The sequence below is a fragment of the Astyanax mexicanus genome, chromosome 8 (assembly GCF_023375975.1).
Source record: "Astyanax mexicanus isolate ESR-SI-001 chromosome 8, AstMex3_surface, whole genome shotgun sequence".
Taxonomy (NCBI): domain Eukaryota; kingdom Metazoa; phylum Chordata; class Actinopteri; order Characiformes; family Acestrorhamphidae; genus Astyanax; species Astyanax mexicanus.
The window spans coordinates 8,680,994-8,696,283 of record NC_064415.1 but is presented as its reverse complement, the minus strand read 5'-3'; the positions used below and the strand labels follow the sequence as shown (position 1 = coordinate 8,696,283).

Below are 15,290 nucleotides of genomic sequence, written 5' to 3'. Positions count from 1 at the left end.
GCCCTAGTTTATTTTATTTATTTATTTGTTCCTTTCTTCTTGGGTTTATCTGCTTTGAGATCAACTGTTCTGCAATTGGGTTCAACAACCCTCTGGGCTGGAGAGCTACTAGTCTCTAGCACTCCATCCCATTACACTTAATTTTCCGCCATGTAATGGCTTGGAAAATATCTGGCCCGCAGCCAAAAATTTAATTGCCGACCCCTGATGTAAAGTGATTGTGATCACGTGTTACTGTAGGTACTGTAGATTGAAGCCCTGTGGTCTGCGTGTTGCTGCGGTAGAAGTAAGTACAGCATATATATATATATATATATATATATATATATATATATATATATATATATATATATATATATATATATATATACAGTATAGTAATGCCCTTGTTGTTACTGTAGTTAGTGGAGTCCTCAACATTGCATGTGTTGAGATTTCCAAGATACTCTGAAAGAATTAATTTGGAAGCAGTAGAGGATGGTCCAGTACAAATATAAATGTCTTACGAAAACATTTCACTCCTCAGGAAGGCAGATTTACAATGTGGAATATCTTCACAATGACCATGATCTTCTCAAAAGTAGCCTTAAAGTGACCAATGAGACCAATGAGTCACCTCCCTTCTGTTAAGCTGCAATTTCTTAAGTACAGGTGTTGGACAATGAAACTGAAACACCTGGTTTTAGACCACAGTAATTTATTGTGGTGACGGACAGTTCTGGTGGAAACAGGAGAGTTGAGGTGCACATTGAATTCTGCGTGATTTGATCAGCCGTGGTTTTATGTTTTTTGGATACAATCCGGGTTAGCACCCGAACATCCCTTTCAGACAGCTTCCTCTTACAGCGTCCACAGTTAATCCTGTTGGATGTGGTTGGTCCTTCTTGGTGGCATGCTGACATTACCCTGGATACCGTGGATCTTGATACATCACAAAGACTTGCTGTCTTGGTCACAGATGCGCCAGCAAGACCTGCACCAACAATTTGTCCTCTTTTGAACTCTGGTATGTCACGCATAATGTTGTGTGCATTGCAATATATTGAGCAAAACTGTGCTCTTACCCTGCTAATTGAACCTTCACACTCTGCTCTTACTGGTGCAATGTGCAATTAATGAAGATTGAACACCAGGCTGCTCTAATTTAGCCATGAAAACTCCCACACTAAAATGAAGACAGGTGTTTCAGTTTCATTGTCCAACCCTTGTATGTTATGAACTCTTCTTCTAGTCTTCTTCTGCTCTGTTGGCTCTGCTATCTTTTCAAAAGTAGCTTTAAAGTGACCAATGAGACGTGAAATGTATTAATGTAATCACCTGCACAAACAGTACAGTACAGTTAATGGTCACCAAGCTACTTTTGCATGTCCAGGCATCGTTTCCAAGCTAATCCTGAAGTGTTCGATCTCTGATTTCCGTTTGCCCAAAATCCTGACTCTAAACGGCTTCTTCTTTGTGGACTTTTGCTGCTTTTTGAGCTCCGTGGGTAGCGGTTTTACTGCGCCCGCTAGTGGACACTTCAATGAAGTGGTGCCAGTGTCCATGGTCTCCAGCTGACACGCTTTGGGGTAGCGTCGAAAACACTCGAAAGCATCGCTGCACTTTTCACACACTCGTCCTTTCGCTCCACAACCCGGAAGCTCGCCGTGGACAGAGTTGGGTCTGCAGGATCGTTTTCTCAGCGTCCGCAGGGTCTCGGGTCTGCAGGGACGCTGGAGGATCCTGGAGCAGAAGCAGTGTCTCAGAAAGGCGCGACGCAGCAAGCCCAGGTCACGCCACGCCACCCTGCGGAAGTTGGGCCGCAGCAGCAGGTAGACGATGGGGTTGTAGATGGTGGAGGACTTGGCGAACATGGCGGGCATGGCGAAGGCAAGCGGGGGGATGCTTTTGATCTGGCCGAAGGCGGCCCACATGGACACCACTGCGTACGGACTCCACGCCGCGAAAAAGCCGATACAAATGGCCACGCTGAGCTGTGAGGAGAGAAAAAAAATTATGTAAGACCAGAACTGGTTTGAACTCAAATGATTTTAGTCTGTTTTACATAAAATTGGATATTTCTAAACATTACTCAACTATTTTGAGTTAGTTGAACATTTGTGGACACATATACTGTACTATTCAAACTGAGATCTTTGAGTTGAACCAGTTTATAATAACTGAGTTTAGTCTTTTGCCATTAGCAGCTTCTTTTCCATTGGCTTCTGTCACAATATATTTGCATACTGGGTGTGTCCAACAGTTTCTGACTAACACTCACCATCAGTGTGTAGTGATTCCCCCTGGGCTACCTTGGAAATAAATCAAGTTTAGAAATGAAATCAAGATTTCATTTTCCAGCAGGACTTACTGTATACTGTATAATTTTGGCTGTAATCTCTGGTATAATATCTGGATCTTCTAATATCAGGAACTTTTTGACCCTTAGACTTTTTCCTGACCCACAGAAAAGATTGAGCCCCCAAGACTCTATTTTAGTGATTGATATAAAAAGAAAAAGACCAGTTTCTCCAGGTCAGTGCTCCAGGTTTCAGGTTATATAAGAGTTCATTTTCTTACTGACGCTCTGTAATAATGAACACAACTGCCTCCACCATCAATTCCAGCCTGCCTGAAGCTCCTCCAGAGACAACGAGCAGCCATTCCTCATTCTCACACAAATCATCTCCCATTTGAATTAATAGAAGCTGGAAATCTGGTCAGGTCAGAAAGAGCTGAACTCTAGGAACTGTATATTTAATATGATAGACACTGTAATTTGCTTGTGTGTGGAGAAAGGCTTAATGATTAAGGCTATTATTTTACTAAAACCTTTATATGCTTATGTGGGTGCAATTCTATTTATTTAGTTATGTGTTTTCTATTTAATTAGTTTAGTCTTTAATTTGGTGTGCCCAAAATTACTCACCTGCCTTTATTTAATTTGATTTAAATAATTAATGCACACTTTTTGTAAATCCTATAAACTTCACTACACCTCTCAAATATCACTGTGTTCATCTACTATATGATATATTTAACTGGAATAGCTGATCCATTGATTTCTAAAGGAAAAACTAAACTTTGTCTTTGTACAGGAAGTCATTTTTGCGAAAATAAATAAAGAAATAAAGAAATAAATGTCCTCATATGGGGACGGTAGTTTATTTTAACATGTAAAAATGATCCTTGCCATTAGGGTTCAACAAGAAAGTAAGAAAATAAACTAGTTTTTAAACATAAAAGTGGATGATATGTGTTATCTGGCCCATTGTTTTGTCTGGACTGGCTGTAGAAACCTTTGACTGGGATTCCCGCCATCTTGCTTCCAATCAAGTGAGTGTAATGTTGTTATGTTGTGACCACTTGATGTTATGGACAGTATCTTCATATGAAGGAAAGGGTCAATGTTTTAAAAAATTAAGTATCATGATGCAGAGAAGCAGAAATCTATTGTCCCCATATGAGGACACACACAGGGTTAACAGGGTTAAGAGGTTGACTACTCTCAGTAGCAGACATTTTGACCAGGACTTTTAAACCAAATGCTAGTTTGTGGATCGGGTTTAAATACAAATCTGAAATAAATAAGAGGAGAATTTATAGAATTAACCCTTAGAACGCTACGGATGGTTCGCACCTTGTGTTCTCAGTTTAATGACTCAGTAATCCCTTCACACATAAACATAATCCATATATGGTTAGAAAGGGCGGAACTTACTCTTTCTAAAAATAGTGATCACATCCCAGTGCGGTAAAGCTAAATCTACAAGAAACCCATTGAGAGAAAAACACCTAAAAAAGTGAGAAAATCTCCTTCCCCAACCAATATTATTTACCTTTAGTGCTTCAAACATTTTTATATGATGTTTCAAACCAAATAATATCAGTAAATAAAGACTCAAAAGTGTCCACAAAAAAAGGGTGAAACTACCTGCTTTACTCAAACTAAAGCTAGGTATGGTGTGCGCACTACTTTATATAGTTTTTATTTTACTAATTTTATTATTAAATTAGTAAAATTATTTTATTATTTTGCACTAAACATTTTTATTTATTTAGACTAAAAACTTTACTTTTTTGTATATAGTTTTCTTTGTGTGACCTGATCCTCAAAATACTGAAAGGTATAGGCTGCTCTGAGTGTCAGGTTTTTAGTATCTACATGTATCCTAGAGGTGTGATTATTGATTATCAAGAAAAATAAATCCGCCTGATGCTGTTTCTCCATGTATTTTATCAAAGTAATAATTAATAAGCCATGTAATGAACTTATAATCATCAATATTCTTATGCTTTTCTTAACTCATAAACAATCTAGTCAATCTAACCATTTTTGAAAATATATCTTAGGTGTGAATATATTTAAAAAGCTATACATTCAAATATAAGTAAAAAAAAAAAAAAAAAAACAGGCGCTTGGTAAAATTTTGACCAAAACATGATCAGTTCCAGGAAAATATAACAATTCTGCTTCCTTATACATTTTAAATGATTATATTTATTATGTATGAGCATCCGTATGTCTTCTGGAGTAAAAGAAACATCTGTCTGATATAATTACTGTGTTATAAGACCTGAAAAAGAGAAGAACTGACAAAAACAAAGAAAAAACACACCAAAACAGCCTAGAGTTCAAAGAGTAACAGGAACTTCAGGAGAATCTCCTCTCACCTTAACGATGATGGTGTGGATGTTGCTCAGGCGAGTTGGAGGGGGGATGTGCTGCTCCATGGTTCTCCTGGATCTGCGGAGGGTGAGGAGGATGCTGGTGTAGGACACCAGGATGAGGACGCAGGGCAGCAGGTAGCAGAGGACGAACAGCGCCACCATGTAGGAGCGGGCGCCACTGCGCTGGTTGGAGGAGAGCCAGTCGATACAGCAGGCCGTACCGTACGGCTCGGGCCCATATTCACCCCAGTGCACCAGCGGAGAGCAGGCGAACACCAGGGCGTACGTCCACGCGCACACCAGCAGGAGGCGCCCATGAGCGGCGGTGAACCTGTTACCTGCGGAGAGAGGGGATCAACAAATTCTGAAGAAGAAAATAAAACATTAACTATTTCTACATTACTACTATTAATAATAATACTACTATAATAACACGTAGCATCACTGGAGACAACATATCTAAACTAAGGTCGTTTTCACACGAGCACTATATGGTTCGGTTAACCCTTGTTTGATCTTAAAATTCTGTTTACTCCCCTTTTTCTCCTACGGGTCAAAAATTACCCACCCTACCAAAGCCCTAAAATAAAGCAGCTTAATTGAAGTTTAATGCTGTGTGTATTAGAGAGAGTTTGTTTGTGGCCTTGTTCAAATTACCCATAAGACCCTAGTTTTGTACAGCCCATATGGAAACATGGAAAAACAAAGCATCGCTCTTTCTAATAATATGCCTTTAGGAAAAGTCATAAAAAAACTTGAAAAAAGACAGTTTAAGGTATTTTTTTCTACAGTTAAAAATGGTAGCGGGTCATATTTGACCCACAAGACAACACAAGAGTCTGGTTAAAACAGACTCTGGTTGCTTTGTACCCTTAGTGCGGTTCGATTGAGCAAGTGTGAAAACAGTAATTGCACTCGAATGTGGATCAAAACAACCAAAATCACCTCCTTTAGCTGGTCTCAATTCTGTCCCAAACAAACTCTGAAGCAGTTTGCTTCTAATGAGAACACGATCCGCGTTAATCTAATATATTATGGCAGGCAGCTCTGACCAATAAGAGGACACTATGCGCTCACATAGTTTATTGGTAAGCATTTTGGTGCGTTTAGGTTTGTGCCTGTGTGAAACTAAACCAAATAGTGGGAAAAAACACTCCAAATGAACAAACACATCAACTAATACGGATCATAGAAACTTACACAAAATGTAAAAAATACTCTATTATTGAAATCATCCACACTATAAAGGAACACATGAGGAATCCTGTAGTAACTTAAAAGTTACTACATGAGTACTTTACATGACTAAAGAAGAAGCATGTGGGTGTTGTTTTGGGATGCTGTTAACTTGTGAAAATAGTTAATCTTATTAATCATCTTCAAAAAATTTGATTTAACCATTTAATATAATTATTCAACATAATCAGGCAGAACTGTGGACATGGCAGGAAACCCATCACTCAAAGAGCAGAAAAAGCGAGCCAAAGAGTCTAAAAGCAGAGAGAGTGCGCCGTTTTAGCGCAGGAAAAAAGGGCCAAAGAGTCTAAAAGCGGAGAGAGTGCGCAGTTTTAGCGCAGAAAAAAAGGGCCAAAGAGTCTAAAAGTGGAGAGAGTGTGCAGTTGTAGCGCAGAAAAACGGGCCAAAGAGTCTAAAAGCGGAGAGGGTGCGCAGTTTTAGCGCAGAAAAAAAGGGCCAAAGAGTCTAAAAGCGGAGAGGGTGCGTAGTTTTAGCGCAGAAAAAAAGGGCCAAAGAGTCTAAAAGTTGCCGTGAATCAGGAGTTTAATATTAAGAGACATCATGAAATGAAACATCAATTTGAAAAATCTTAGTTTACACAACACTGTCGAAGATAGATAAAAATAATAAGTCAAGTAAAATGGTGTGTAAATAAAAGTAATCAGGAAAATGTATTATTTAAAGTGGTTTATTTCATTATTTGTTTTATTACAGAGTGTGGCCCCTGACTTCAAATATATTTCTCCTTCTGGCCCCCAACAAAAAAAGTTTGGACACCCCTGCACTAGAGGTACATTATATTGATATTAATGCTTTTATAGCTATAGTAAATTGTGTTATAGTAAATGTGATTCCATCAAAAAGTTCCCTTTTACCCTTCCACAGTTCTATACAGCATTCTCTGCTATAGAATAGTCATGGCACTGACTGGGAGATGGGAGCCAGCTCTTATCTGTTATACGCTACAGTATATTGATATGTGGAGGTGCGGCCATCCTTTAATGGTCACGTTAAGGACGTTTTTTATTGATTGAAGGCCTGAACTTCTCTGAACCATGTTCCTCACTGCCTGGTCCTCATAAAGCAGTGAGATGTTTACATAAAGCGTGTTTACCAGGACCTTCAATACAGCAGATTAAGAGCAGCGTCTTTATTGGCCTCTTGTTGACGCAGCTTACACAACGCACAGTGCAGAGCATGACCTCAGGGCAAGGCTTACCATAAAGAGGGTAGCACACCTTCACAAAACACACCAGACTCAGTAAAGTCAGCGTCGTCAGGCTGCAGATACCAAACAGAACTCCACAGAACGCATACATCAGGCAGACCATCCGTCCAAACAGCCATCTGCACAAACACACAAAAAATATATACTGTATATAAAGCTCTGAAAAATATATTATCAAGAGGAAGATGGATGATCACAAGCCCTTTAAACCAAGCTGAACTGCTTGAATTTTTGCACCAGGAGTAAAGCAGCATAAAGTTATTCAAAAGCAGTGTGTAAGACTGGTGGAGGAGAACATGATGCCAAGATGCATAAAATAAACTGTGATTAAAAACCACCAGGGTTATTCCACCAAATATTGATTCCTAACTCTTAAATCTTTATGAATATGAACTTGTTTTATTTGCAGTATTTGAGGTCTGAAAACTTTTTTATTTTTTTTATTTAAGCCATTTCCTCCATAATGAAATCTAAATTATGATTTTTAGTATTCAAAAACAGTTACATCTCTAATTACATACCAAACAATTGCTGTTGGAAAATGAGAATTTATACAAAACTAATTAAACACTATTACATGTGGAAATTTGGACCCATTATGACATGTAAAAGTACACTCAAGTCAAAATTGATTGTAATAAATGTGTAATAATGTGTATTTCAGCAGTAAAAACACTGTTTTTACAGTCCCTATTATTTAGTTTCTAAACTGAAAGCAGAAGCATTTCTGAGTGGAAAAGAATAAGAATAAAATATTGTGTTTAATATTGTGGTACCAGTGTGCTGGAACGACCATCCCTAGCGCTAAGCCAAAAATATTAATTCTAAAAAAAAAAACTGAGGTGTCTGATTGCTTTTCGCTGGAGTTCTTCTTCTTCTAGCCATGTCACACATCTTTACGTATTGCGTCACACGTACAGCCTCTAAAAGAGGTTCCGACTCAGTTTTACTGAAGGCAAGCGGCTGGTGGAGCATTGGAGACTTCAGAAGAGGAAACTCGGAGCTCAGTAGATCACTCATTCACTCATAGTAGAAGTACCAAAGAAATGAAGGAGTGAAGTTTCTGACTGAGCGTGCTCTCTCTCTCTCTCTCTCTCTCGCTCTCTCACTCTCTCTCTGTCTGACTGAACATAACCTGGAATCGGATTCATCCGCTCTGATGATTCCAGGAGACCGCATCACACCTGTGCAGTTTAAAATGATTCTTCTGCATGCTTGTTGCAATTACCCATTCTCACCAGAGAGGGCTCTAAATCCCCTAAATTCCCAAACCTTCAGACATCAGCTTTAATGTGTAACTACACAGTTATTACTGACACTTATTAAAAATTGGGAGTGAATCTCTAACACTGGGATTACATTACTGTTTTCAAGTCCATTGATCTGAACAGGGATTGTTTTGAAACATAGATACTGTGTGAGAGCTCTCTCTCATACAGGTGCAATAAAAACCACCAAGCTGCTCTTTACTCTCAGGTTTCCTAGGAACAGTTTGTTTTTATGATCGCAGTTAATACTCTGCAAATATTTTGCTTCAGTGAGAAAATCTGATCTTGGTTTGTTTTGGAGAAAAACTAATGCCACCTTTAATAAATAACATAAAAATCTGACATCAAAACTGAGATTAATTTGTTAATCAAAATATTGAGTCATGTCAAAATTACTTTTACTAATCTTTAAACCACATGATGTTGCCCTGTAGTTCCAGTGTTTGATTGTATCCGCGATTCTTTCTAAATGTCTAATTTTACTACATAATCACCCCATGTGCCTCAAGAGAGTCTCTGGGAAAATACACTTATTTCTTATTTCTTATGTTAAACTGAATTTACACCCACAAACATCTATTATAATGGTGCGTCGTTACTGCACAGTTTATCAGCAAGTACTTTTTGTTATTCATTAAAATAAACATTATGTAGCATTTTACTCAGCTCTTCTGAGTGTAATAGGGTAAGTGGCTATACTGTTGTTGCTAATTCAGTAGCACCACACCAAAAAACTGCACTGTGAAACTTTGGTGAAACACACACTCAAGATCTGGGAAACGCTGTTGTAATCTGAGTGATATAAGTTTGAAAAAACTAATATTGCTCTACCAAACCAACCTATTTGTTCTGTATGTATGTATTTATATATACAGTGTTTGGACAATGAAACTGAAACACCTGTCATTTTAGTGTGGGAGGTTTCATGGCTAAATTGGAGCAGCCTGGTGGCCAATCTTCATTAATTGCACATTGCATCAGTAAGAGCAGAGTGTGAAGGTTCAATAAGCAGGATAAGAGCACAGTTCTGCTCTAAATATTGCAATGCACACAACATTATGACATACCAGAGTTCAAAAGAGGACAAATTGTTGGTGCACGTCTTGCTGGAGCATCTGTGACCAAGACAGCAAGTCTTTGTGATGTATCAAGATCCACGGTATCCAGGGAAATGTCAGCGAGATACCACCAAGAAGAACCAACCACATCCAACAGGATTAACTGTGGACGCTGTAAGAGGAAGCTGTCTGAAAGGGATGTTCGGGTGCTAACCCGGATTGTATCCAAAAAACATAAAACCACGGCTGATCAAATCACGGCAGAATTCAATGTGCACCTCAACTCTCCTGTTTCCACCAGAACTGTCCGTCACCACAATAAATTATTGTGCTCTAAAACCAGGTGTTTCAGTTTCACTGTCCAACTCCTGTACGTTTGTGTACTCTAAGGCCCTTCTAAGGCTGAGAGACTGACCTGTGGGAGAAGCTGGAAATGATGGCGAGTGGGTAGAGAGAGAGAGTCAGCCCCATGTCACTGACGGCCAGGTTAATGATGAAGAACTCAGCCGGCTTTAGCCATCGCTTCTTCTTATAGGAGACGTAGAGCAGCGTACTGTTTCCCAGCAAAGAGCAAAATCCTGCAAATGCAGAAGATTAAAATTTCAGTGAGGTTAAACAAAATAGTAAAAAATAGTAGCTGATCTCTCACCAAGAGGTGCACTACCTGAAAGAAGCACTTTTTTATTTTTTCATCCTCTTGTAGTAAAACCCAGTGTATAATCAGACCTGTAGTCATTTACATAGCTGTATGTCAAGTTTTGCATCAATTTGAGACACTTTATCTTGTACTGCTCTTTATTCACACCATCAAAACCTGCACTCTGGACTTAATGTTGCTGCTACCTGCCTACTCTATCCTACTCTACCCTATTTATTTGTATATTTATCTTGATATCTATTTTGTTCTATTCAGTTTTTATTGTGTTCTTTTATCTTTTTAATCTATTTTAACAACAGTGCTGACAATGACAATGACAGTCTCCTTGAATCCTCGAATCCTTGAATCTGGAGTGCAGTTTTTTTCCCCATTTTCTCCCCAATTTACACGGCCAATTACCCAACCCACTCATTAGGACTCCCCCTATCACTAGTAATGCCCCAACACACCAGGAGGGTGAAGACTAACACATACTTCCTCCCATACATGTGAAGTCAGCCACCGCTTCTTTTTGAGCTACTGCTGATGCAGCATTACAGCGCGCTCGGAGGAAAGCGAAGTGGCTCGGTTCTGATACATCAGCTCACAGAGGCCCTGTGCTGCGGACATCATACTAGAAGTGATGTAGGGAGAGAAGGCGCCATCTACCCACCCGGAGGGAGCAAGGCCAATTTTGCCGGGGGGGAAGTTAGTTAGAACTACAGCAGATCTTGAGGTGTGGCTCTTATAAAAAGAATAAAAGTACAACTTCCTCTTATATTATAGCATTAACCCTCCTGCTGTTCTCAAACACCCTTTATTCTCTGGGTCAATATGATCCCAGGAATTTAAACCTTCAGAAAATCATTATAATCACAGATCATTAAACACGTTAGCAAAGTTTTCTCACCAGCGACTTTATGTTTATTTGAAATATTATCAGCTGTTCTGGCATTATTCTGAGTGTTTTATTAGTATTATTTAAGTACTATAAGTAATGTTTTGTTAAATCAGGGCCTAAATTAAAGGGGCATTTAGAGAAAGATTATAAAACTGAATGTCATAATGACCTCAACATTATTGCCACACAAATATGTGTAAAATATTGATATGTTTTATATGTTTTATGCCACTAAAACAGCCTTAATAAAACATACATTAAAGCTGAAACATTTGATGCATTTTGTTTTTCAATACATTAAGAAAAGACAATAAATTTGAATCACAAAACTAAGTCTTTCCAGAGACTTTAAACACTGAATGGGGTCAAATAGACCCCGAAGATAACAGGAGGGTTAAACTGCAAGGATATGAGCTAGAATCACAGCTATGGGTAACATATAGTTTATTATTAGGAGATATTCTAAATTTTAGGGACTGAGTACTGTGTAATATTTATTTGAGAGAAAATTATATTATTTTAAAACAATAAAATGAAAAAAAAAAAAATCAACCTACCTGGCCTACCTAATATTTAAATGGTAGTATTTTTTAAATAGAAATATTTATAATAATTTAGGTGTGCATTTCCACTTAAAAAAAAAAAAAACTATAATAATAATAATAACAGTAATGGTGATTAAACAAACTTTCTTGTTGTTGTCACTATCTAATAAAGTAATTAATAAAATACTCGAATTATAATCTAATTTTGTTGCTTTTTAAAATCAAGTAATTCATAAAGTAACTAAGTTACTTTTTAAAGGATTAATCAGCAATCAGTAATTAGTAATCAGATTACTTTTTTGAAGTAACTATGCCATCACTGGTTGCCACTAACCTCCCTGGAACCTTGTTTTAACAGTTCTGCTCTTACTATCACAGTACTGGAGGCCCTTAAAATCACCCTCCTTAAACAAAAAAAATATATATATTCTTAATGTTTAATTGCTTGAGCTTTTAAATTGGACATGTTGAAATGAGGTAAAATAAGGGTTTCATCTTTCGTCTGGAATCTAATTCTATTTTTTTCTTTTTTCGTTCTCATCAGTGGAGAGTCGTAACCTGCATTAATACTCACATTTCCTCCAAACGCTTTCATGATCATGATCAAAGTTTGTGCGTAATGGCTGCAAATGTGTGTGTGTGTGTGTGTGTGTGTGTGTTAGAGTTAGTACATGTGTGTTCATGTGAGTACATGCGTATTTAAATATGCCTTTGATTCCAAACAGTGGAGTTCATTGTGTTTGCACTTTAAAGGAGGTTTTTGTCTTTGAATATTGAGGTGTAATTTCTCTCTCTTTCATAGTGTTCTTGGTTAACCTGCAGCATGATAAGTTCATTTCCACGGCTGCGGAAGCTTCCAGGGATGGGAAGCTTAAATACAAGAAAACTGTGTTACATTCTTATTTATTGAATTTATTATGAATAGTACAAAATAAACAGCAAAACAAATAGTAATAATATTAATAATAACAATTATACTGTTTGTGTCACGCCTAACAAAGACGATGTAATCCAAAATCCTGACTCCAGTCAATGGACAATCTCTGCCTCAGGACTCCAACTCCCAGCATGCATCTGTAGCTATCACATGTCCAGACTCAACCAATCAGTGCGTTTTCTCTCTTTCGTCATCACCGAAATTCTAAGATTGTTTTCAGCTGTGTGTGATTAACTTTGTGTATTTAAGCCTGTCTTTTTCATGTGTTTTCTGCGAAGTATTGCCACTGTTATCCAGCGACATACCGAGCGTTTTATTCCTGTTTTGTATCTCCGTTTATGACTCTTTTTTTCTCATTTTTGAGTATATTTTACACTCGCCCTCGTCATTTTTACCGTGTGACTCTAGTCTGTAACGTTACATTGTGCTATAGGTTACATAGGGCTCAGGTTGCTGGAAGTTATTCACTTTAGTTTACACTTCCTGACTGTAGGGGAAGCCCAGGAGCAAAAAATACATGCATGTTCCTGATTACTAACATACATATTGTTATATTTGTAGGCAGAGATTGGGATATTTTGTAGTAATATATTTATTGTCAAAACATAAATGCATCCTCTACCACACAATCTGCAGAAACTGTGAGAAAATTGGAGCTGCATGGGATGGATTATCACAGGACTTTTTAGGAACCTCTACAACTTCATGCAATATACTAGTGCATCTGGAAAAAAAATTAATATCATTGAAATGTTACTTTATGTCAGTAATTCAGTTAAAAATGTGAAACTCATATATTATATAGATGTATTATACACAGATTGATCTATTTTAATTGTATATTTATTTTATTGTTAATAATTATGGTTTACAGCCAGAGAAAATCCAAAAATCTGTATCTCAGAAAATTTGAATATTATATCAAAACACCAATTGGTAGATACTGCTTAACTTAGTTTTCTCCCCGCTAATGTTAGCTAGCTCGCCCCTAATGTTAGCTAGCTCGCCCTTAATGTTAGCTAGCTCGCCCTTAATGTTAGCTAGCTCGCCCCTAATGTTAGCTAGCTCGCCCCTAATGTTAGCTAGCTCGCCCCTAATGTTTGCTAGCTCGCCCTTAATGTTAGCTAGCTCGCCCCTAATGTTAGCTAGCTCGCCCTTAATGTTAGCTAGCTCGCCCTTAATGTTAGCTAGCTCGCCCTTAATGTTAGCTAGCTCGCCCCTAATGTTAACTAGCTCGCCCTTAATGTTAGCTAGCTCGCCCTTAATGTTAGCTAGCTCGCCCTTAATGTTTGCTAGCTCGCCCTTAATGTTAGCTAGCTCGCCCTTAATGTTAGCTAGCTCGCCCTTAATGTTTGCTAGCTCGCCCTTAATGTTAGCTAGCTTGCCCTTAATGTTTGCTAGCTCGCCCTTAATGTTAGCTAGCTCGCCCCTAATGTTAGCTAGCTTGCCCTTAATGTTAGCTAGCTCGCCCTTAATGTTTGCTAGCTCGCCCTTAATGTTAGCTAGCTTGCCCTTAATGTTTGCTAGCTCGCCCCTAATGTTAGCTAGCTCGCCCCTAATGTTAGCTAGCTCGCCCCTAATGTTAGCTAGCTCGCCCTTAATGTTAGCTAGCTCGCCCCTAATGTTAGCTAACTCACCGCTAATGTTAACTAGCTCTCTGCTTAACTTTGTTCTCTCCCCACTAATGCTAGCTAGCTCACTGCTAATGTTAGCAAGTTCTCCACTTACCTTAGTTCTCTCCCCGGTAAAGTAGTTAGATTGCAGCTAAAGTTAGTAGGTTTTGCGCTGGCATTAATTGCACCATCTGAAAATTGAATACCTACAGCAACGGTAAAAAATACCTATGATAATTTACCCAGATTTTAAGGCTTTTTTTTAAGGCTTTTAAAGGACAATGTTCATTTTACTCAAACATATAGCTTTTAATAGCAAAATCCGAAAAAAAACTTATCATGTTGAAGTGGTCTCTTCATTTTTTTTTCCAGAGTTGTATATTATACTTACCAAAAACAGCATAAACTACAGCTATAGTGACATCTGCCTCCTTTGGTATGCTGGACTCAAACACCATGTTCTCAGAAAGCCTTCCCATCTGTGAAAAATTCAAATAATAAAAGAGAAGTAGTACATTAGAATGGAAGTACTGCAGTTCTCCCTGAAGACTTACACTGACTATGTAAGCAGAGTGTGAAGAGAATTTAGAATAGGAAGTAAATGGGATTATGGCTGATAGGGATGCATGCAGTGACCCCACTAGTGCTTTATAATACAGAGCTGTGATTCTCTCCCAGCAGGGGTTGTAGGATGTGTTTGAGTTTTTACTGCTGATGCAGAACTTTATAGAGCCAAGTAAGCAAATCTACAGATCATTAGTACATGTATACACTGGGTATACATATCCACTGGGCCAATAAACCAAATAATGCACCTTCATATTATATACACTGCCTAGCCAAAAATAATAAGGTCACACACTCTAATATTTGGTTAGGTCTTTTTTGCCAGTCTGCATTCTCTAAAGACTCAATTTCCCAGGATGCACCCACACTGACACTTCCCTGACTCCCTTCACTGATCACATGACGCTACAGTGTTCCAGCTCTCCGAGTTACTAATTGGCTCCACCTGTCCTCTCTAGTATACATACCCCTCTGTTTGACCATTTCAGTGCTGAGTATTGAGTCTAGGTTTCCTAGCTCTTCTACAACACGTTCTATTAAAGATCGTTAACTCAGACTCTTTAACTCCTCCCATCGGAAACGGGATGCTGCTGCTGACTGAATTAAACCCAGTCACACTACATGGATATTATTCAACCACTCAATTATTT

General features: G+C 38.3%; 1 protein-coding gene across 1 annotated transcript; it reads right to left on the bottom strand.

Annotated features, from left to right (window-relative positions):
- Positions 1 to 370: 370 nt before the first annotated feature.
- LOC111194206 (opsin-5-like) lies at positions 371 to 14,553 on the bottom strand. Its single transcript, XM_022677675.2, has 5 exons — positions 14,465 to 14,553; positions 9,856 to 10,018; positions 7,106 to 7,233; positions 4,654 to 4,988; positions 371 to 1,973 (listed from the first exon to the last, which is right to left on the bottom strand). The coding sequence occupies exons 1-5, from the start codon at positions 14,550 to 14,552 to the stop codon at positions 1,347 to 1,349; spliced, it is 1,341 nt and encodes a 446-aa protein (XP_022533396.2). The 5' UTR covers position 14,553; the 3' UTR covers positions 371 to 1,346.
- Positions 14,554 to 15,290: the final 737 nt, after the last annotated feature.